This window comes from Chrysemys picta, chromosome 11 (assembly GCF_011386835.1).
Source record: "Chrysemys picta bellii isolate R12L10 chromosome 11, ASM1138683v2, whole genome shotgun sequence".
Classification (NCBI taxonomy): Eukaryota; Metazoa; Chordata; order Testudines; family Emydidae; genus Chrysemys; species Chrysemys picta.
Genome location: NC_088801.1, coordinates 50097991 through 50123252, shown reverse-complemented (window position 1 = coordinate 50123252; position 25262 = coordinate 50097991). Strand labels below are relative to the sequence as shown.

Below are 25262 nucleotides of genomic sequence, written 5' to 3'. Positions count from 1 at the left end.
TCAGGAGGGAGGGGGGAGGAGCGAGGACTCGGCGCGCAGGCTCCCCCTCCCTCCCCTGCCTCCCGAATGCTGCAAACCAGCTGATTGCTGTGGGCAGGAGGCAGGGGATGGAGTGGGGGAGGAATGAGGACACAGCATGTGGAGTAAAGGGGGAGGAGGGGGGAAAGAAGAGGCGGGTTAAGAGTGGGGGTTTGGGGGAAGGGGTGGAGTGGGTGGGCCGAGGGTTGAGCCCCCCGCCCCTGGTGCTTGCAGAGTAGAGGCAGCTGCTGCTGCTGCGCAACCTGCTTCTCCTAGCCTACAGCACCTTCAGCCTCCTTGCCTGACTCATTGTCTCCAGTGCCAGTGGGCTGTGCCTGTGTGGGGTAAGGCAAGAGCACCTCCCAACTATAATACTGTACTGTACTGTATGGCAAAAAAATATTTCCCTGGAACCTAACCCCACCATTTACATTCATTCTTATGGGGAAACTGGATTCGCTTAACATTGTTTCACTTAAAATCGCATTTTTCAGGAACATAACTACAACATTAAGTGAGGAGTTACTGTACTCCAGCTCTCCGAGAAGAGCAAGGGAAGTCGACCAGAGAGCATCTCCTGTTGACGCAGGGCAGTGAAGACACCAGGGTAAATCGACATAAGCTACGGCGACTCCAGCTACGTTATTCACACAGCTGGAGTGGCATAACTTAGGTCGACTTACCCCCTGGTGAAGACAAGCCCTCAATCTCCTAAGAAACAAACCTTAAAAAGCAGAATCTGCAAGACAAAAAAGGCTTACAAATGAGAACGGATAAAGACAGCTGGAATTATTTAGCCCTGAGAGAAGTAACTAAGCATTTAGATTAGGTAAAGGTTATTGTAAAATTGGGTATTGGAAAACAGCAATAAAATTCATTCATGGTTTATATGGTTACTAATTTTTATTTCTAGTGTAAAAGTGGCGAATCAAAACCAGCATCTTAAACCTATAACTCAAGAGGGGAAAATAAAACATACTATTAACTATCAGACGAGACAAGACATGTGCCTAAGAAATATCAGTGTAGAACTTTTAGGTTTGTAACAAATGTGATAAATCGTGTGCCTAGGAGAGTTGTTGTTTTGAATGTCAGACCAGAACATAATAACCCAAGGATTTAATATGTTTGGGAGAAGAGTTAAAACACACAAAACACATGGCATTTGGGACACTTTTTGTGAGAACTAGTTAGTTAAGATCTTGAACACAGAGCTTTTTGTTGGAGTTCTGATGTGCTATGCCTAAGAGTTATAAGTTGTGTTTTGCTTTTTCAGTTTAATATTTCTGCTCAGGAGTGTGTCTACTGTAATTATGCTTTGATATGACAATTAATATCTCACCCAGCAAAGAAGTAATCTGATTATGGAGTCCAGACCTTCTAGACACCTAAAAGCCAGGAGAGATTTAATTTGGAGTAGTACCGAGAGGAAACTCCCTACATGCTTGTAGTGTGTGTGTCATGGCAGAACCATTCTAATCCACTATTCTATTGTTAATATCAAAGAAAACAATTTCTACAGAAACTATGGCTTTTCTTACAGAATGCATTTTGTAATTCTAAATGTTTCTGTTGGCAACAAATGGGGTGTTTTGCAAATTCCTTCATGTGGTTTCTATGAAAAAAGGCACAAATCCAAATCTTTCCTCTATACACAAGTACACTCATGTTCTGTCAATTCAAGACATATATTTTAAAGCACACACAAGTTATACTGTGACAAGAGCATGGCTTCACTTCTGTCTTCTTTCCCGGAGAAACTGAGCAGACTCCACCAGGTGTACACTCAGTGACCTTTCATTTTAAGTTCCATCCACCAAAATTATTACAATCCCTGTGGGACAGTTGGTTTACAATATTCACAGTGCATTTGGCCCTCTCCTCAGGACCTGAGGGGAACAGAGGTCTCGCATCTCTAAGACCTCTGTGTGGCTGAGCTCACCTAGCCCTGTTCCTCTCTCTCACCCCCTCTTGGCACTTTCTTCCTGTGCCTCTTTATCAGACCTGGGCTGATGGGCTAATTGAATCTTTATCCCACCCAGCCCACCAGCCTGATTAGATAATTACCCCAATCAGCTTCCCTGGGAAACTAATTAGCATCTAAGTGAGCAGAGTACATGCTCTCCCGCACTCTCCCCATCTTCCCTCCCTGTACTCCGTCACATACACTTAAAATGAGAAGTATGACCATGTGAACCATTGTTTTTGATGAATGGGACTAAAAAAAACCCCAAACTACTGCCCAATATTTTCTTATGGCCTAACTGCTTAAAAGGTGGCAATGAGAGTGTTCTTAATTTTTGAGAGCCTGGCAAAATTACAGAAATAAAAAGAATATTTGAGATTCTAGTATTTTATTTTTCTCAATAGCCCTCTTGGTGTTTTATTTCATTTGGCCAGTAGCATGGGAAAGCAGTACCAGCTATGAAGGGAACAATTGCAGTTGATATGTGAGCTATTATCTACTTTAAAAATTGTGGATTCCTGTGCAGAGATTAATAATCTCAGCAGAGGGGCAGTCAGCATCTCCAAGAATCAAGCCTCAAATAATTTGCTTAGGGCCACAGACCAACAGCAGAACCAAGATTATAACACAGGATTTAAGTCTTTCAAACATTTCTCCATGTTTTCAATCTCTCTCTCTCTGTCTCATGTTCCCTGTTGCCAGTCTCTCCACTCTCTCCACATCCATCCTCCTGCCCCTTGTCCCCTAATAAAATGTCTCTCACACACTGAACCTCTATCTCTCCTGCAGCTTGTCAAAAAAACCACACACGTTAAAACTATTTTTCTCATTTACCTCCTGGCCAAAAAGCTTAGTCACATTCTTTTCCATCCATGCTGCTTGCGCTCTCTTCACCACATCCCCTAGGTTCTCCCTCTCCTTCCAAACTGGTCTCATTCCCATCTGTTTTCTCTCCCCCATCAAAAGGCTCTCTCCCCTTCCTATCTCCCGCATCTTCCCCATGCTCTCGGCTCTCTTCCTCTCCCCTACATCCCAAGACACTCTCCACACCCCTTCCCTCTTGGCTTTCTCCCGTTCTTCACCCTCTCCACACAGCTTGTTCAGCTCTCCAAGCTTTACCTTATACTCTCTCCATCCACCCCTTTAACAATAGATTGTGTTTCCTCATGTTCCCAGTGCCACCTCAGTATACAGCACAGGGCCGAGTTGCCGCTTCCAGCAGCTCCCATTGGCCTGAAGCTGTGAACCGCGGCCAGTGGGAGCCGTGATCGGCTGAACCTGAGGACGCAGCAGGTACACAAACTGGCCCGCCCGCCAGGGGCTTTCCCTGCACAAGCGGCGGAACAAGTTTGGGAACCACGGTTCTAGGGGAAGAGGCAATTCTGTGCAGCGACTGCCAGCTGCCTTCAGAACCCCATTTAGGAAAGGAGGAAGCAATTCTTCCTTGTGTTTAAGGAGATGGGCTACAGTGGGAAGAAGAAAAGCTCTTTTATGTTTCCTCTTCAACCTTTGGGTCAGTAAATTAGAGGGGGGCAGCACCCGGGGAAGAAAAGGTTGAGGGGACTGAGCTAGGCACTACCATATTCTAAACATGGTTCTGTAACTGATTTTCCTGGGCAAGTTATTCTCAGCCTGACAGCAAGTGGGAGCCAGAAGTCCTGTGTTATAATCTTGTTTCTGTTGTTGCTGTGTGGTCTGAGCAAGTGATTTGGGGCTTCTGTGAGATGCTGAGGGCCTCCTTCCTCATGGGCTTGGCATCTTCACCTTTCATTGAACTGGGCCCCAACCCCTCTGTTTCCCCACTTTTAAAGTCAAGGTTTGTTCAACACTGTATAATTCCTACACTATTTGGGCCAGGGGACATCTTTTGTGTTTGCAGAAAACCTCCCAAAATGGAGATCTGATCTATGATTGGGGCTCCCAGGCGCTACCACAATTAAAAGTAATAATAATATTAACAACATGCAAAACCGTTTGGGGGGGGAAAAAGATTCCTTCAGCTACTATGACTCACTGTGGTCAGTAAGCTAATTAAAACGAATTATTCCCAACAAAAACAAAAAGAGAAAAAAGCGATTGTTATAACATCTGAAAAATATATCCATAAACATCTATAAAAAAATCCCTCCACACTGATTAAAAGTGAGTTCAACTATTTGTACATGTAATACAAAGGATTAATGTGTTTGTGTTGGAATAAGCTATTTATCCTCTGTTTACAGAAAACACAATAAATATATTCCTTTTGATATTGTCATAACACTGCGTGTATTTTAAATCTGCTTTTGCTGAATTGCAAATGAGGGCTTCATTCATGTGTAATTTTGTAGTGTTAAGAAAACAAAGAAAAAAGAGGAACAAAAACTGCTCCTAGTTGATTTCTATTAAAACTTGTTATAACAACACTTTCAAGAGTTTAAAATGCCTTGTTCCCTTAGTAATTTGTGTCCCACAATTTTCTATAAAGCTCCTTATATTTCTTTCTGCAAGAAATTAACATTTTTTGGCATTTGTTATTTTTAAAATGGCTGTAGCTAGGACAAAGATTTGAAACCACTTTTCATCCCACAATGCCACAAGGAGGATACAGAACTACAATGAAGTCAATGTAGAGTTGCTGGGGGTTTTCTGCCTACCAACTTTTCACCCACTGTCACTTAAAGGATCTCAAGCAGAAAGGTTTGCAAGTAGAAATGTCCTTGAATTGAATTTGGCTTATCTCCAACTACAATATTATACTGAATTCCAATATTCATTATAAAAATAATAATACAATACACAGCAATGTATAGTGTTCATTGCAATTCAAAAATTAATATATGTATAAAAGAGTTTAGTAATTATAGAATGACTAGACCTACAATACTTTTAAGATCTGTTTATGGGCCTTTATGTCATTATTCCTCTTTGAATTCAAGAGAAGATTTTTTGTTTAGTTTTGATTTTTTTCTGTAAGTCAAATTACATTTTCAACCAGAATAGGGAGACAATGAACTACAATACAGTAGAAATGACCACAGTTGAGCCAATATTTCACCAAATCAGTTGCTGCCATTGTTTCGAAGCCATATCTATAGCACAACTGGAATTTCAAAGCCTTCGGGGGGGGGGGGGAGGGGGGAGAACCCAGAAAAACAAGTAGCCCTTTCAAAATAGTGGAAGAGAAGTCTCACAGCAAATATAATGGCTTATAAAGTCAGCTACAAAAGTTGATCTGCAACACTAGTACATATTTAGTTATCACCATTAAATAGTCAACATCTGCCAGCACATAACTCATAGTTGCCACAGCTATTTCTTATTCCACATGTTCTCAAACGGAAGGACACAGGAGGGTTGGAAACAGGTGTCAGGGGGTCGTGGCCACTCTGTCCTTCTTGTATGGCTATATGGAAAGTCAGTCCCAGTGTAGTTCTGTTACAGAAATGTGAGCATCCGTATGTATTCTATATTTAGAAAACCTGTGTTATCTCATTTACTTCTGTGTGGTAAATGTTGACAAAAATGATCATTTATAGTAACTAGCATAGGCATTTTTACAGTTGTTCCATAAGTAGGGAGTTTTTCACTACAAGAAATTATTAGAAGAGTGGTTTATAAAATAGAATTTCTAAATCAATGTTGAATTAACTACTGGTGTAACAAACAATTATGAAGTTAAGTTTCTTACCTTTGTTTTTGGATCTAGAATTTTTACACCATAAATTGAGATTTGTAATTCAACTTTCGGAGTTTTCTGGCCTTCAGATTTCTTGATATGTCTTGCAAACTGTAAGAAGGGGAGCAGAGATGCAATCACTATACCATGTTACCAGTTGTCCAGTTTAAAATGGCACTGGGTCGTTAATTACTGATCAGTCCCTCATCATATTAGTTGGTAAGTTCCACACTAATACAATTTTCGTTTAAAAAATACTCATAGACGTAGATGTCCTCTTTCAATTGCAGCAGCCAGGACTGTGATAATCTTTGGCAAGACCCTTTTTAAGCTGGCTTGTAACAGGATGGCCACAGCAAACTCACTGAGAAAAGCCAATCTACTTAGCTTCCTACCAATTGTCTAAAAAAACCCCAAAACCCAACAGATAGTTTAAATAACTTCCTTTTGCCTCCTATGTGTGTCCTGCACACAGTTCGTGAAATATAGGCATGCTTACTCCTATTCTCCGAGTCACCACTGCTGTATTTATACATCTAGCATGTAACTCTCCGAGGCCTTTCACCTTGTGCAGTCTCCGCCTGTACAAAGTGGCTGTAAAATGCTGTCATTGCAATGTGGTAGCAACCTACATTCACACTGCAGGTTTAAGGCAGTGCAGAACCACATCATTAAACTTCCTATAACTTCCTATGTCCTGATTCATTGTCCAGGTAACATATTTCACAAATCTCTTGTTAAGCACAGTTTGATGAAGATCGCTACCATTCCCTCTAAATTAGAGCTGCTCAGAAAATGGTTTTTTTCCCCCAAAGAAATTTTTGATTAAAAAAAAATTGTTTTCATTGAAAAATAAAAACCTGAAAACCAAAAGATTTTCATGTTTTGGCCCAAACGCTTTTGGAATTTCAATGAAAACTCAAAAATTTCCACAGAAAATGGTTTACTCCAAAAACGGTGTCAGTTGTCCATAAAAGAAAATTGTCATTACATTTTTCATGCAGCCATACTCCCAGTTCGTTACAGAGCCTGCAGGCTATCACTGTCCTTGTTAAAACAGGCATTTCATTCATATAGATTTTTTAAGCCTTTATTAAAGCTTATGATATTTTCTATTTCATTCCCACATTTTCTTATTTATCCTCTTTCCTCCCTTTCACCACTTTTTTGCTTATATTCAGTTTAACGTCTTTTTATATTGTAAACCTTCAGGGGCAGGCGTTGTCTCTTATTATATATTTGTACAACACGTAGCACAATGGGTCCCTGGTCCCAGCGGGCTTATCCTATGGCAATACAAATAAAACAAAATTATAATAAACTAGCTTAACTGACCTGCTGGGTAATTGCCACGGCACCCCCATGTGGCATAAGGTTCACATAGCCAGCATCGGTCCACCACCCATTGCAGCCTCCCAGAATTGGGGTTGTGGATTGAGGATATTTGCACTGCAGTCATTCCTGGCTCCTGGAATGGCACTTTGGAGGCCATTGCAAGTGGTGCAACTTAGAGCACTTCTCCCATCTTTGTGTCCCATCCTTACCCATCCCAAAAGCATCACAGGGTTCCAAAGGATTGATCCTTGTGCAAATATTCTTTTCCGAATATCTACCCCTTTATTTTTCTTGCCTCTATCTCTCTCCATTAGTTCCACTATTTCCTTCAACAGACTGTGTCTGGAAAAGGCCATGTAGCTCAAATGTCCTTACAAACTCCATTTTTTTACCGTCAGCATGTATTCAACACTTCCCCACCCCCGTTTGCAGCCTACACACTAATAAAATTCTTTAAGAGCGTAGACATGTGCAGCCTCATATTAGCATCAAAACAGAAAGTGGGAAGAAATACTGGGAACTTGGAGAAGAACATGTTGACAGATTGATCCTTGGAGCTGAGATTGGCAAGGATCATAGGGTTAGAACATAAAGTTAAATTGAATCACAACATGGCTTGGGAATGAACACAGTGGGCCAACTTCACAGGCTCTTGTTTAGTTTTTACCTAATCCTCACTTGGACAAAACAACAGATTTTAGCTCAATATTATAAACAGAAGCCCATTGGGTAGAATCAGATCTTAAATAACTGTAAAGGGCTGAATGAAATTTGAATTAAATAAGTGAAAATTTTTAACTTTCCTTTTTATGTAGTTTTTGGAATGGACATTTACGATGTCCTTAGCTGTATGTAACTTTTTAAGGGGAAACCACAACATATATACACCTCTACCCCTATATAACACGACCTGATATAACACAAATTTGGATATAACGCGGTAAAGCAGTGCTCCGGCAGAGCGGGGCTGCGCACTCCAGCGAATCAAAGCAAGTTCAATATAACGTGGTTTCACCTATAACATGGTAAGATTTTTTGGCTCCCGAGGACAGCGTTATATCGGGGTAAAGGTGTATTTAAACTGATTTTCTCTGGTTTCATTTAACTCAAACCCCCACCCCCTTCCCACCCCCCGCAACACTGTATATATGCATGTATTTCATTAATTTCACAATAGTGTTTGGGAAAATTGCCTTCTTGTTTGGGATTATTAAGTTACATTTGAAATGCTTATGCATTAAGTGTTAGCAAACTGCAATTGGAGGGTTAATCAGGAACAGAACTGTATAAGGACAAAAACATACATCTTAGAATCTGCATGGATGATCTACTTAGAGAAGTACCAGATTATACAATGATTAAAGAAAATCAAATGCCAAATCAAAGTGATATAATTTTACTTAAAAAGCAACAGAGGGTCCTGTGGCACCTTTGAGACTAACAGAAGTACTAACAGAAGTACTGGGAGCATAAGCTTTCGTGGGTAAGAACCTCACTTCTTCAGATGCAAGATGACTTGCATCTGAAGAAGTGAGGTTCTTACCCATGAAAGCTTATGCTCCCAGTACTTCTGTTAGTCTCAAAGGTGCCACAGGACCCTCTGTTGCTTTTTACAGATTCAGACTAACACGGCTACCCCTCTGATAATTTTACTTAACATTTATATTTCATTTTATGGATTTAATTGTATTCCCTGTAGCCTCATTTTTTAAAGGGAAGATGGTTCAGTTGTTAGCCTGGGACCCAGGAGACCGGCGTTCAATTCTCTGCTATCACACCAACTTCCTGTGTGAACTTGGGCAAGTGTCTTAGACTCTTTCATTAGGGCCATGAATTACAAATAAATCCTGTTCTCACTTTAATTTTAGCTCATCTGGGGACCGCCATCCAAGTCTCACCTTTTTTACCTAAATGTGGGAAGATGCTTCTCCCAATCCTGCCATGACAACATCAGCAGGAGGTAGAAGAAGAGTTTAGCCAGACTGTAGCTGCTGCTTCATTATATGTATCATCCCCGATCAGGGCCCCACTGTGCTAGGTGCAATAAATGCATATAAGGAAAGAGGGTCCTTGGAATTTAGCCTTCAAACAGCAAGAACAAAGAAGAGCACTCAAAGAGAAGAAAATCTGAATCCCTTAAGATACAGGTAGAAGGGGGTAAGTTTCTCAGAAATGTACCAGCTAGGGTGGGTAGAAAAAGATAGTTACACTAGGCCTATCAAAATATATACCAGGCTGGGAGGAAGCCTAAAAATCTGCCAGCTTTGGTAAGGAGGCTCCATTACTGAATCTGCATGGTAAAGTGCTGCAGGGGACTCAGTCCCATTTCCTCTCCTCTTCCCTCCAAGTATACAAGACCCAAGGGATGGCAGCCCAGCAGGCATGAGGAGCTAGGGGCAGGATGGTAATGGAAGGCAAGGAAAGCGATTAGGCAGTTTTCTATTGCTGCTTCCTTTGCCTTCCCTTTGGAGGGTCTCTTAAGGGCTGCCAGGTATATGTGCGCAAGTAATCTCCTTAGACTCCCAGCAGATGAATCTCTTCCAGGTGGATGGGAAGGTTATTTCTCCATGCCCCACAGTCTGGCAGACACTGTAGTGGGCCGTAAGTCTGTGTTCCTACCCATGTAGAGTTGTTGGATGGGTCAAGTGTTCCCATTATCCATCTTAGAAATGTTTATAAACACATGCCGTAAAACACTACAGTGTCAAATTTTCTCTATTCCCTGCATAATTATGAGTCTCATCATCCGTCCCTTGTGCCCTAAAATAATCTGAAAACAAGGCAAAGTTTAATAACATTCTGGATAAAGAAAATTGAGCAGATCTGATCAAGAAATGAGACAAAGTGAGAAAGTGGCTTCCTGTCTTCTAACAACCATGTCAGAGTTAAAACTGCAAATGACCCAGTAAAGTAACTGAGCGTTTAAAAAACATGAAAGTAGTATATGAAATGAAAGTGTGTGGGGAAGTATTAAGAAAAAAATACATCAATTATTGTTTTGCTGTAGAACATCAGCTCCACCTGCTGGTAAAAATCAAATTCTAAATAGTTGTATACTATGATTTTGTACAATGTTGGTTTTTTTGGAAGAAAGTATTAAACTCTTCAAGCTATGTGAGTTGGGAGCTCCTAATTCCTGGAATCAAGGAAGTAAGAAATCATAAATTATCACTAAACACTTCATTCCGACACAGACTGCTGTGACGCTGGCTCAATAATGAAAACATGACACACCAACATGGTTTATACCAGTCTAAATACACTAATGTTTCAAAATGAATTAATGTGGCCTGTCATGGAAAGTCCTCAACATGTCTCAGGAGGAGCTTAGTATCTTGCTGGATCCAATCTTTTGTGCAAGACATTAGTTTAATTTTGATTAAAACCAGAACCACGTGACCAAAAAATACAATACCACAAGCTAATCATAAATCATTTCATTAACAACGACTCCTCTTTCATATGGGTCAAAAATTCTTTAAGCATGTTTTTGTCTTCTCTATATAATGGAATCCATTTTGAAGCTATGATTTTACTGTAGTTTTATTAAATTTTAACTGACATTCCTATTTTTTAAAGCAAACTAAAGGCTATTTTTCTGAATAAGAATAAACTCAGTATCTCTATATTTTTTGTCACGGAATTCAGATTCAGAACACAGTCAATGCTATGTATTGGAAGTGATGTTGAGAGGGAGGTTTTTAATCTACTGAGGATTGTTTCTACATAGAGCCTTTTCATTAATCTATGGTTTTCTTTCTTCTTCTTTTTTTTGCGGGGTTGGGGAGGAGTTCTAAAAATTTTCAATTGAATCCATAAGTTTTCTCAACTGGATTCTATGTCCTCACACAAATTAAAATGGAAGTTGTTCATGAAGAACAATTACAGGATTGGGCCTTTGAAAACTATATAAAATCACACAGTTTGAAGATCTTTGTGTAACTCTGACAATGGCTGTGATTCAGAAGCTTATGCACATGGAAGAACTGGTTGAGATTTTGAAAGTGGAAGGCAGCTTGGGTGACAGTGATCATGAAATGGTAGGGTTCATAATTTTAAGGAATGGTAGGAGGGAGAACAGCAAAATAAAGACAATGGATTTCAAGAAGGCAGACTTTAGCAAACTCAGGGAGTTGGTAGGTAAGATCGCATGGGAAGCAAGAGGAAAAACAATTGAAGACAGCTGGCAGTTTTTCAGAGAGACATTATTAAGGGCACAAGAGCAAACAATCCCACTGCATAGGAAAGATAGGAAGTATGGCAAGAGACAAATTACAAAGGATGAATATAAACAACTAACACAAGTATGTAGGAACAAAATTAGAAAGGCCAAGGCACAAAACAAGATCAAACTAGCTAGAGGCATAAAGGGTAACAAGAAAATATTCTACAAATACATTAGAAGCACGAGGAAGACCAAGGACAGAGTAGGCCCATTACTCAATGAGGGGGAAAAATAATAAAAGAAAATGTGGAAATGGCAGAGGTGCTTAATGACTTCTTTGTTTTGGTTTTCACCAAGAAAGTTGGTGGCGATTGGATGTCTAGCATAGTGAATGCCAGAGAAAATGAGGTAGAATCAGAGGCTACAATAGGGAAAGAACAAGTTAAAAATTACTTAGATAAGTTAGATGTCTTCAAGTCACCAGGGCCTGATGAAATGCATATTAGAATACTCAAGGAGCTGACTGAGGGGATATCAGAGCCATTCGCAATTATCTTTGAGAAGTCATGGAAGACGGGAGAGATTCTAGAAGACTGGAAAAGGGAAAATATAGTGCCAATCTGGAAAAAGGGAAATAAGGACAACCCAGGGATATTACAGAACAGTCAGCTTAACTTCTGTACCCGGAAAGATAATGGAGCAAATAATAAAGCAATCAATTTGCAAACATCGAGAAGATAATAAGGTGATAAGTAACCGTCAGCATGGATTTGTCGAGAACAAATCATGTCAAACCAACCTGATATCTTTCTTTGACAGGGTAACAAGTCTTGTGGGTAGGGAGAAGCAGTAGACGTGGTATAGCTTGACTTTATTAAAACTTGTTTTACTGTTTCACATGACCTTCTCATGAACAAACCACAGAAATGCAACCTAGATGGAGCTACTATAAAATGGGTGCAAAACTGGTTGGAAAACCATTCCCAGAGAGTAGTTATCAGCAGTTCACAGTCATGCTGGAAGGGCATAACGAGTGGGGTCCCACAGAGGTCAGTTCTGGGTCTGGTTCTGTTCAGTAACTTCCTCAGTGATTTAGATAATGTCTTACAGAGTACACTTATAAAGTTTGCGGACGATACCAAGCTGGGAGGAGTTGCAAGTGCTTTGGAGGATAGGATTAAAATTCAAAACGATCTGGACAAACTGGAGAAATGGTCTGAAGTAAATAGTATGAAATTCATTAAGGACAAAAACAAAGTACTCCATTTAGGAAGAAACAATCAGTTGCACACATACAAAATAGGAAATGACTGCCTAGGAAAGAGTACTGTGGAAAGGGATCTGGGGGGCATAATGGACCACAAGCTAAATATGAATCAACAGTGTAACGCTGTTGCAAAAAAAGAAAAAAAAGAAAAAGAAACATCATTCTGGGATGTATTAGCAGGAGTATTGTAAGCAAGACATGAGAAGTAATTCTTCTGCTCTACTCTGCACTGATTAGGCCTCAACTGGAGTATTGTGTCAGGTTCTGGGCACCGCATTTTGTCCACATCTTTCCCATTTCAGGAAAGATGTGGACAAACTGGAAAAAGTCCAGAGAAGAGCAACACAAATGATTAAAGGTCCAGAAAACATGACCTATGAGGGAAGATTGAACAAATTGTGTTTGTTTAGTCTGGAAAAGAGAAGACAGAGAGGATATAACACTTTTCAAGTACATAAAAGGTTGTTATAAGGAGGAGGGAGAAAAATTGTTCTTCTTAACCTCTGAGGATAGGACAAGAAGCAAGGGCTTAAATTGCAGCAAGGGGGGTTTAGGTTGAACGTTAGGAAAAACTTCCTGTCAGAGTGGTTAGGCACTGAAATAAATTGCCTAGGGAGGTTGTGGAATCTCCATCACTGGAGATTTTTAAGAGCAGGTTAGACAAACACCTGTCAGGGATGGTCGAGATAATATTTAGTCCTGCAATGAATGAAGGGGACTGGACTAGATGACCTCTCGAGGTCCCTTAGAATCACAGAATCATAGAATATTAGGGTTGGAAGGGACCTCAGGAGGTCATCTAGTCCAATCCCCTGCTCAAAGCAGGACCACTCCTCAACTAAATTATCCCAGCGAGGGCTTTGTCAAGCCTGACCTTAAAAACCTCTAAGGAAGGAGATTCCACCACCTCCGTAGGTAACCCATTCTAGTGCTTCACCGCCCTTCTAGTGAAAAAGTTTTTCCTAATATCCAACCTGAACCTCCTCCACTTCTAGTCCTATGATTCTATGATATCAGGTAGTTGCTTATCAATGCACCAGTTAATCATGGACAGCATTTTACTCACAGAAATCTTACTATAAATATACATTTGTAAGATTTAGTGTTTGATCTTGCACAAATATTTGCCTAGGACAGGGATTCATGCAGACTGATCCATTTGGACATCTAAGCCCTTTGCTGGTACATTTCCCTAGACTGTAAGAAACATTCTTTTTTCCATCTGATTTCTTCCTTGAACTTGCAGTCCAATATACAAAATTCCCACTGAACGCACTGAGGGTTACATGATAATATAGCTGTGCTGCTATAGCGCTTTAGGCCAGGTCTACACTACAAACTTATATCAGTATAATTACGTCGCTCAAGGGTATGAAAAATCCACCTCTTCCATCGGCATAGGAGTGTCTTCATTTAAGTGCTGCAGCTGGACCGATGCAGCATTTCAAGTGTGCCTGTCCTTTGAGAAGATTCCACTATGCCGATGGGGAGTTTCTCCCATTGGCATAGTTAATCCACCTCTCCTGTTGCCATAGCACTGTCTATACCAGGGATTAGGGCACTATATCCACATTGCTCAGGGGTGTGAATTTTTCACACCCGAGTGACATAGTTATACCAATATAAGTCCGTAGTGTAGACCGGGTCTTAATAAGGATTGTAGGATTTGTTAGTTCCGTTCATTCATCCTGAACTTCTGCACAAGATGAAAATGACTGGAATTCAGCCAAGTGCTAGGCTGAGAGCACCAGTCACCCATTTCTTTGATAGTTCGGCGGCACTTCCAGGAAAACTGGTGCAGCAGGGCATCTTCACTTTCAACCTCAAGTTAGATGTGATTCTCAGTAATGAGCCATAAGTCTAAACAAGTTTTAGTTGTCTTGCACTGACAGGCAACAGGATTTTTTATAGCCTGATTAAAGGTTATCAATCACCACATATGGGTAGCTGAAACAAAATTAAACTATTGATAAATAATTTAGAATTAATAAAGTCCAATTTGCCAAATGAAGGTATTATACATGAAGGCACTGAACTTTATGCTACTATTGGTAGTTATCTTTCCTAGCAAGTCAGTCTTCAAAACATTTGGGCAGAAGAGTAGAAGATCTGATAGTATATACAGAATACAGAAGTATTTACATACTAGTGAGGTTAGTAAAAGTCACAGCTTTTGACATGCTGTAAATCTCCACAGTCATTTATTTAGCTATATATAATATAACATGTTACGCATTGGTTTTATCTATATTTATAAATGCTTCCCTACCTTTAGTTTTCTAACAGCATCTCTCACAACTTCTGTACCTTTGGGTTGCTCCACTTCTGTACTGCCAAGAAACTGAAAATATTGTAATTTGTGAGAAAAATGTTATACGCTGAAAGGCACAATTTACTGATTAACTTTGTAAATAATATTTTGGAAATACAATTCTTTAAGCACTTGATTTTGTTGTCTAATGATGGATCTTAATATACTTATTTTTAATCAAAGGAAATGAAGGCAACAGAAATTAAACTCCTAATTAGAGTGAAAACATCAAAGTTCTTTGAAGCAGTCTTTGAAACCCATTTTACTTGGTTTGAATTCACAGAAGTCCTTGGATTTCTGGTCAAGTTACTTTCCTCCCTCTGTAGAATATAATTTGACTCTTTCCCTCTGGCATTACCATAAGGGAAATGTCATGACTTTTGGGAAAGAATGGAACAGTGCAAGTATTTTAGAAGCTCCAGTGAATAAGATGTTTCCAAGATGTAAATTCAGCATTTGCTACCAGTTTGAACTGGTTGCTTCACAAGCATGGTGAAGGATAATTAAAGGACTGATTCCACTCTCACCATGGAATACATTGACTTCAATGGAATAAATTCTTACTTACACTGGCAAAAGTAACATTCAAACAATTTACACAATAATAGAATATTAGTAATTTAGCTCTATATTTTGACAAGATCGTGTTATAACAAAAAACAAGTATGCACATAAAAATGTGCAGTGAGGCCCAATTATTTAAAGACACCTCTCCTAGCTTCGAGATTGGAATGCCAAAAGCACCTTTCTTAAGATATTTGCATGCTTATTGCTTGGTTTCCAAAACTCTGCATGTGCAAGGTGCAGTGGAGGTGCTCAGATTGTGTTTGTGGGCTTAAATCAAGCAATTATATACCTACCTACCTGATTTCTACATAAAATTATAGGTTTTTTTCACCCATGTCTGAGGGTTTGCCTATGCACAATTCGGTCAGAAAAGAAGAACACAAAAACGTAAGATGATGATTTAGACGTGTAAGTTTTGGGGACTCTGGAAAATTTAAGAATAGTAATCAGAGAGATACATATACACACTTACACTAAATATGAATAAAAAGCAGGTTTCTTTGTGCAATATTTGATTTTCATTCAGCTGCACCAACATACATAATGCACAGAGAGGTGCATGAATTGTAAATTTAAAGTGACTTCAAAGCAATTCACAAGCTGCGCATGTTACAGCAGTTTTCCAATATTCTTCTAATTCCCTAAGGTGCTTGATAAAGAATTTCATTAAATTTCTTGCTACAGTACAGCTACTGTACTCAGAGCAATGCACTTTATCTGTGATCATTTTGAAGAAACTACGGTGTACCTATATAAAAGTTTACCTACTCCATCGATAGATCTTATAATAAACAACACAGTCTCACTAAAAATCTGTTTCTGTTAACTGATTAGAATGTGTCATCTTGAGTACAACAGCGTGTAGCGCAAAACAACATGCGCGTTTGTCATCAACACTCAACATTATTATAATACCCGACTTGGGAGAGAGAGGTTTTGCCACAGCAAAAGGCTTACAATGTTTTTAGTTTTTATTATGAATTGTTGACATACTCAGTGCATCTCCTGAGGTCTTAAAATAGAAGGCAGGTTCTTCCCTGGATAAATGACACTAAGGGAATAATTTTAAAGAGTTCACATGAGGGAGAGGTATGTGTCTTTTCTCCCCTCTCTCTACTGATATCCCTCCATCCCAAATATAGCCAGGTGCTCCAGTGGCAGTTCTCTTTCCCTGCCCCAAAGTAAATGCATGTGTTTAGCAAAGTGTGCACCTTCTTGGGACCAGAGATTTCTATCCCCAGTGCCCTATCCTGCCTCTGGCTCAGTCAACCCCCCAGCAGCTCACTTGTTTAGGGAACTAAAACTGGCTCAGGCTTCCAGCAGCTGTACCATCAGAGAAGGAGACTGAAGACCGTCCAGTAGCTCTAGTTTCATAGGCCTATGTGAAGGGGGGGAGTGAAGATCTTTCTCTAACCTCTTCATCTCTTCCTCCCCTGAGCTTTGAGCCCTGGACTGTAAAGAGGTTCTCTCAGTTCATATCCTTTCCCCCTCTTCTTTTAGATGAGGAGGTGATATATTGGGAGCAGAAGTGATGGAGTGGACATGTATCTATGGGTGGACAAGAACAATTCTCTGATGCTGTATGTGTGAGAGATGAGAAAGAAGAGGACAGGGTGGATAGGTCTGTGTGAGGAGGTGGGCGCTAGAGCAAAGGAATATGCACAAACATGAGGGCAGGAGTGAGGAGTGGATGGGTAAAAGGGCAGAAGCATGAGTGTGGATAGGTAAGCATGAATGAGGGATATGGATATACACGAGATTAGATTGCAAGGAGTGATTGGGATGGGGTGTGTACGTGTGGGTATTTGAGCATGTGGGTGGTATTGAGTGTAATACTCTCAATGTGGGTGGTATTGAGTGTTGTGTGTGTGGAGGTGGCATGAATAAATGGGTGTGCAGGCGTGGGCACATGGGAACTTCTCGCATGGGTGCCTCTTAATACTTTTATGTGGTTGCACCTAACATGTCCAAAAGAGTTATCAGGTTAAGCAGCCCACCACCTCTCAATACAAGTTTAAAGCCAAACAAAGTTACTCTCAAATTTGTCTCTTATTGTGTATCCACACGTACACATGTACACGTACATTTGAGCAGTATGGATCTGGAAATCCTCGCTATGGCAGTAAAAAATCCATGTTATAGGTACTGTTGATTTAAATGGATTTCAAATGACAGCTCGTACTTGGAGATCCACAATGAATATTCCACAAAGTAGAAATAAACTTTTTTTTAATTTTAATATTTCTCAGGTTCATTCCCGACCGAACACTTGGCGGTGGGGAGCAAAGGGAGGGGGCCAGACATCTAAAATAGAAAGATAAGTATTGCAAGCGTAGGATTACATGACAAACCCATTCAAAACATATGTAAATGTAGATTATGCAAAATCTTACAAAAACAAATCAACAATGAAGACTATGCATTTCCCATAAATTATATGGACATATTTTGTCAGTTACATCAACATTTATGGAAGATAAATTAACTAATCAGAATTCTTCCAATCATTTGTAATGCAGTGCCTCATGGATTAATATTAGTTTTGACATCTAGCATCACTACAACAGGTTTTATTAAATTCAACAATTTTATACTGCATGTGGAATCAAAGATTATACATAATAAAGTATGCAGCATAGGAAACGATAATGGGAAACATTTCATTCTAAAAACGTAATGGAAGTTTGTAGCATAAATGTCAATATTATTCATACAATATCTGAGTTCATGGGCTAATGTCATTATTTAAGTTGTCTGTATCTGTATCCACTGACTGCAGCTGTTTCATTCAGATATGTTCTTATTTTTGTAATGATGTTAGTAATTGACTATTACATGTTTGTCATGTCTCACCCATGACCTCTGTAAATTAACTGTCTCCTTTGGTCTTCAGATAAAACATAAGTGTAAAGCTACAAACTTTGCACAGTTTAACAATGAACAAAAACATATTTTATGTGTTGGAGTATTTATATTATAATTAGAGCTGGGCAACCTGCAAAAAATGATATATTTTTGATTTTTCCCTAATTAAAACTGAATTTTCAACCGAAAACCTTGTCAAAAACTCAAAATTCAGAAATTTTTGATCAGTCCTAATCCTAATTAAAAAACCACCTGACTCTATAACCATTTAGATGTGCATCTAGCTCTTCTATGTAACTACATATTTCCTGTCACTGTTGCCCTCATCCTCTTTTCAATTGCTTCCTTCTGTTTATTTTGCCCAATTGTTGAGCCTTTGCAAATATTAGGTGCCAATCCTGCAAACACGTACATTCATGTTTAATTTCAAGACCATCAGGAGTCCTATTGGTTTCAATGGGACTACTCATGATAGTAAAGTACATGTAAGTGTTTGCAGGTTCAGGGCTTTCGATCGTAACCTCTTTGGGACAGAGATTAGTGTTTGTGCTGCCGTAGCACAATGGGTCCCCAGTCATGGTTAGCATCTCTGGGCACCACTGAAATAAACAAATAGATTGTTCACTTACTCACTTTACAGCATGGATTGACTTTGGAGAAAATACATATATTTATTTGATCACATTTCCTAATTATATTTGATATTTGCAACTGATAAAATAGTTATTCATGTAACAGATTTATCCTTCTGTTTTTTTTAAACATTCCAAACAAAAAGGCACACAGTATGATAGTTATGTGACTATATTTATTTTTGTCAAATATTTCAAGTGCAAGTCTAGAGCTAAAGTGAACATTTAGTAATGCTGTGTAAAGTTTTCATGTGTATATTTTTTAGAAGCTGGACTTTCAAAACTGATGAATTTTAACACTTTGTACAAACATATATTAAACTATTGTAAAGCTGATTTATTTTTATACAAAATATTATATATTTGAATTGTTGTTTGCCTTTCTTCCAAACATTTTTCTCCACAGATGAATGAAAAGCTGTGCTTTTAACCACGGGACTCATTCTGAGCTCACTTGCACCTATATCTATCAGGAATCCAGTCAATGAATCCTGTGAGTGAGACAGGTCAAGTCAGACTCCATAATAAAGACTTGTATATTTAAAACATATTGGACACGGTCTTACTCTCGTTGACATTTTATAATATTGTTCATTATTTTTGCTACTGTTAGTTACTACTATTGACCCATTATTACATCACAGATACTGCATTTTATTGATATACAACTATGTATTGAACTCATCAGAGATTACCTTCTGGATATTATTTGTATTGTGGTAGCACCTCGGTGTCTCAATTAGGGACCAGGGCCCCATTTGTGCCAGACATTGTATAAGCACACAGCACAAAGACAGTCCCTGCCCCAAGAGTTTACAATCAAAGGTTAGACGAAGGAGCAAATGTACCTGCCCTGCCTTCAGCAAGGTAACAAACCTGGCCCAGCTGGGAAGAATTAATGCATGCCAATTAGTACACTATAGGCCTGATCTCACACCACTGAAGTCAATGGAAGTTTTATCACTGACTTCAATAGGAGGAGGATCAAGCCCAACAAGAGAAACATGGCCCAGAGGGCTGTGTCAGGCAAGGAGCTAGAAAACAGCCCCCTCCTCTCAGGGTGGGAATCATTTGTCATCCAGAACTTGACTGAAAACAGTTACATTTCAGACTTTTGTTTTCAATTCAGCTTAAGCAAGGTGCATTTAGGGCCAACCCACATCCCATTGAAGCTAATGGGAGCCTTTGTAATTGCACTTTGGCTGAAGCCCAGTTGCATTTTTATTTTTTTCCATAAAAAGAGGCCTCTCTTAACATTTGCTTTTTTTGTTGTTTAAATGAAACACAGCCAAGTATGTTTAAACTCTGTCTAAACTTGGAATCCTTTTTTACCTGACCAGCTTATCACATGTTAGCATGTTAAGTAGATACGTATTAATAAAGAAATAATAATGTCTAGAGCTCCTACAATATTTTGTCCATTGTCCATAACGGCTAACGTCACTAATCTCTTCTTTTACTGAGGTAATACTTCCCCTCCCCTGACACTATATTTTAGATTTAATTATATACTCTACTTCTTTAAAACATTTTTACACTAAAAAACTATCTTTCAGAATGAAAAAAAAAGATTTCAAAATATAAGATCCTGAAAAACAATTTTCAATAATTAACTACTGATCATTTAAAAAAGATGATGGTACATTAATGATAAATCTGACTGGTAAACTAGTTTTAGATGCATTTTAGGACATTAAAACTTTAAATTCCACTCTCCCAGTAGAGAGCAGTGCAGGATATTTTACTGATGTAATAATAAGATCTGTTTTCTTTTGTTACCACATTCCTAGTTTAAAAAACACCCAAGCTTTTAATCTTTCTCAACGAGAATTTCCTTGTGGCTTTGAAATCACTGAATGTTAAAAGTTCTCATTTATCTGAATTTAAAGGTAGCAATAGAAAAAATAAAGTACTCATCAAATTAACAAAGAAAGGAAGAAAGCAATCTAAATTTCACTAGAAACCTGCTGCCAAAATCTGATAAATTAGCTCTTTAAAATAGCAGAAGTTGGGAAGATGTTGATTTACTGCTTAAAGTAAGACTAAACATACCCATATCTCACAACACTACAATAATGAAGGTATGTAATGAAAAACAAAACAAAACAATAATGGGGGGACAGAAATGGAGTGCTTCGTAAGGGTAAGAGTTGCAAATGAAACCAAACAGTTGTTCTGAATTCACGCTGAAAATAGTTAGATGAATATATTTCTAACTTGCTAATCATTATTCAAGGTATTGCAACATTAGTGTAGACTTGGGGCTGGGGTGTCTTGTCTCCTACGATGAGATATGGATGCATTTTTTAAAAATACTTTTGGCTCTTGTGCCATTCCCCTTTATGATTCTACTACAATCAGTTCCACTGCTGAGATAGTCTGCCTGATCTCCCTCTTAGCTAAAACCTTTGTCAGAGTGTGCGTGTGCATAGGGGAGTCCTAGGAGGGCCACACCTTGGAAAAGAATTAACAGGCAAGACTTTTGTCTAAGGCCTGGTCTATACTATGAGTTTAATTCGAATTTAGCAGCGTTAAATCGAATTAACCCTGCACCCGTCCACACAATGAAGCCATTTATTTAGAAATAAAGGGCTCTTAAAATCGATTTCTGTACTCCTCCCCGACGAGCGGAGTTGCGCCAAAATCGATATTGTCATTTCGAATTAGGGTTAGTGTGGCTGCAATTCAATGGTATTGGCCTCCGGGAGCTATCCCACAGTGCGCCATTGTGACCGCTCTGGATAGCAATCTGAACTCGGATGCACTGGCCAGGTAGACAGGAAAAGCCCCACGAACATTTGAATTTCATTTCCTGTTTGCCCAGCACAGGAGAGCATAGGTGACCACAGAGAGCTCATCAGCACAGATAACCATGCAGGCCGATAATCGAAAAAGAGCACCAGCATGGACCGTACGGGAGGTACTGGATCTGATCGCTATATGGGGAGAGGATTCAGTGCTAGCAGAACTTCGTTCGAAAAGATGAAATGCCAAAACTTTTGAAAAAATCTCCAAGGGCATGATAGAGAGAGGCCACAATAGGGACTCAGAGCAGTGCTGCGTGAAAGTCAAGGAGCTCAGACAAGCCTATCAGAAAACAAAGGAGCCAAACGGTCGCTCCTGGTCAGAGCCGCAGACATGCCGCTTCTACGCTAAGCTGCATGCAATTCTGGGGGGGGCCGCCACCACTATCCCACCTCTGACCATGGATTCCGAGGCGGGGGTAATCTCATCAGCCACACCTGAGGATTCTGCAGATGGGGAAGAGGAGGAGGAGGAGGAGTACGACGAGCTTGCGGAGAGCACACAGCACTCCGTTCTCCCCAACAGCCAGGATCTTTTTCTCAGCCTGACTGAAGTGCCCTCCCAAGCCAGTACCCAAGACCACGACCCCATGGAAGGGACCTCAGGTGAGTTTACCATTTAAAATATAAAACATGGTTTAAAAGCAAACATTTTTAATGATTAATTTGCCCTGAGGACTTGGGATGCATTCACGGCCAGTACAGCTACTGGAAAAGTCTGTTAACATGTCTGGGGATGGAGCAGAAATCCTCCAGGGACATCTCCATGAAGCTCTCCTGGAGGTACTCCAAAAGCCTTTGCAGAAGGTTTCTGGGCAGTGCAGCCTTATTCCGTCCTCCATGGTAGGACACTTGACCACGCCATGCTAGTAGCAAGTAATCTGGTATCATTGCATGACAAAGCCTGGCAGTGTATGGTCCCGGTGTTTGCTGGCATTCAAGCAACATCCATTCTTTATCTCGCTGTGTAATCCTCAGGAGAGTGATATTGCTCATGGTAACCTCGTTGAAATACGGGAATTTAATTAAGGGGACAGAGGTGCCGTTCCTACTGGGCTGTTTGCCTGTGGCTGAAAAGAAATTCTTCCCTGCAGTTAGCCAAGCGCGGGGGGGGGAGGAGGAGGGAGGGAGGAATTGGCACTGAGCTTTTCGCCTTTGGCTAGCAGGGATCTTCCCTGATACCAGCCACGTGGTGGGGGGAGGGATAAAGCGATCATCCCAGAGAATTGGATGGGGGGGGGGTGTTAGTTTGTTTTCTGCTGCTGAAGATTAACAGGAAAACCGCAGCAGTCAATGGGCTTTGCTTGGTATGTGGGAAAGGAGGGCGCAGAAGCCGAAAGACAATGGCTTACCATGGCCGCATGCAAGCCGAATTCTGTTGCCCGGACCTGCGTCTGTGATCTCTAACACCAAAGCCACAGACACTCAATATTAAGATGGAAAATGCGACCTTGTACTGAAATCACATGTGCTATGTAATGTGAATAGTGTTGTTCACCATGAAAGAGTATAAGCATTGTTCTGTAAAATGTATCATTTTAAAAACTTCTCTCCTTTTTTTCCATCCCTCCAGCAGCTGCAAATTTTTCAAGCCTCCCTCCTCCGTCCCGAAGGCTATCTCAGATAAGGCGGCAGAGAAAGAGGCCGCGAGGCGCGATGTTCTCGGAAGTAATGGAATGCACCCACAATGAAAGAGTTCATTTGAATGAGTGGAAGGACATGGTATCTAAGTACAGGAAAGATGCCAGTGAATGTGAGGTCATGAGGGATGCTCGAGATGAGAGGTGGCAGGCTGCAACGCTGGGGCTGCTACGTGAGCAAACAGACATGCTCCAGCGTCTGGTGGAGCTTCAGGAATGGCAGCAGGATAACAGAGTGCCGCTGCAGCCGCTGTATAACCTCCATCCCCCCTCACCATGTTCCATATCCTCCTCACCCAGACGTTTAAGAACGCGGGGGGAGAGGGGAAGCTCCGTGCACCCTCCCACTCCACCCCAGTGGACAGCCCAACCAAAAGGCTGTCATTATATTGAATTTTTTCAGTGGCCTTTTACTTCCCTCCTATCCTCCTCCCAAACCTCACCCAGGTTATCTTGTCGATTCTCTCCCTATGTTTATAATCAATTAATAAAGAATACATGATTTTTAAACGATAGTGACTTTATTTCCTTTAAAAGCAAGCTGTGATTTAAGGGGGGAGGGTGGTTTGCTTACAGGGAATGAGTCAATCAAGGGGGCGGGTTTTCAACAAACAGAACTTTCACACCGTAGCCTGGCCAGTCACGAAACTGCTTTTCAAAGCTTCTCTGATGCGCAGCGCTTCCTGGTGTGATCTTCTTATCACCCTGGTGTCTGGCTGCGCATAATCAGCAGCCAGGCGATTTGTCTCAGCCTCCCACCCTGCCATAAAGGTCTCCCCCTTACTCTCACAGAGATTGTGGAGCACACAGCAAGCAGCAATAACAATGGGGATATTGGTTTGGCTGAGGTCTGACCGAGTCAGTAACGATCGCCAGCGACTTTTTAAATGGCTAAATGCACATTCTACCACCATTCTGCACTTGCTCAGCCTGTAGTTGAACAGCTCCTGACTCCTGTCCAGGCTGCCTGTGTATGGCTTCATGAGCCATGGCATTAAGGGGTAGGCTGGGTCCCCAAGGATAACTATAAGCATTTCAACATCCCCAACGGTTATTTTCTGGTCCGGGAAGTAAGTCCCTTGCTGCAGCCGTTTAAACAGAGTAGTGTTCCTGAAGATGCGAGCGTCATGAACCCTTCCCGGCCAGCCCACGTTGATGTTGGTGAAACGTCCCTTGTGATCCACAAGGGCTTGCGGCACCATTGAAAAGTACCCCTTGCAGTTTATGTACTGGGTACCCTGGTGCTCCGGTGCCAAGATAGGGATATGGGTTCCATCTATCACCCCACCACAGTTAGGGAATCCCATTGCAGCAAAGCCATCCACTATGACCTGCACATTTCCCAGAGTCACTACCTTTCGTAGCAGCAGCTCAGTGATTGCTTTGGCTACTTTCATCACAGCAGCCCTCACGGTAGATTTGCCCACTCCAAATTGATTCCCGACTGACCGGTAGCTGTCTGGCGTTGCAAGCTTCCACAGGGTTATCGCCACTCGCTTCTCAACTGTGAGGGCTGCTCTCATCTTGGTCTTCTCGCGCTTCAGGGCAGGGGAAAGCAAGTCACAAAGTTCCATGAAAGTGCTCTTACGCATGCGAAAGTTTCGCAGCCACTGGGAATCGTCCCACACCTGCAACACTATGCGGTCCCATCAGTCTGTGCTTGTTTCCCGGGCCCAGAATCGGCGTTCCTCGGCTATAACCTGCCCCATTAACAGCATGATCTCCAAAGCACCGGGGCCAGAGGTTTGATAGAATTCCATGTCCATGTCCTAATCACTCTCGCCGCCGCACTGCCATAGCCTACTCCTTGCCGCCTGGTTTTGCAGGTTCTGGTTCAGCATAAACTGCATGATAACGCGCGAGGTGTTTACAATGTTCATGACTGCTGTCTTGAGCTGAGCGGGCTCCATGCTTGCTGTGGTATGGCGTCTGCACTGTTCACCAAGGAAAAAGGCACGAAACGGTTGTCTGCTGTTGCTTCCCTGGAGAGGGGAGAGGATGTACCCAGAACCACCCATGACAATGTTTTTGGCC

At 40.8% G+C, this 25262-nt stretch overlaps 1 protein-coding gene across 21 annotated transcripts in view; it reads right to left on the bottom strand.

Moving 5' to 3' along the window:
- GULP1 (GULP PTB domain containing engulfment adaptor 1) overlaps positions 1-25262 on the bottom strand; it is a 331420-nt gene that overhangs the window by 55889 nt on the left and 250269 nt on the right. For 19 of the 21 annotated variants that reach the window (XM_065561958.1, XM_024109413.3, XM_065561968.1 and 16 more), the window contains 2 exons: positions 14679-14750; positions 5655-5753 (listed from right to left, as the gene is read on the bottom strand). In XM_065561958.1, coding sequence (XP_065418030.1) covers positions 5655-5753; positions 14679-14750 — 171 coding nt within the window. The remainder of the gene's footprint in view (positions 1-5654; positions 5754-14678; positions 14751-25262) is intronic. The other 2 variants (XM_065561962.1, XM_065561966.1) reach the window with 1 other exon arrangement.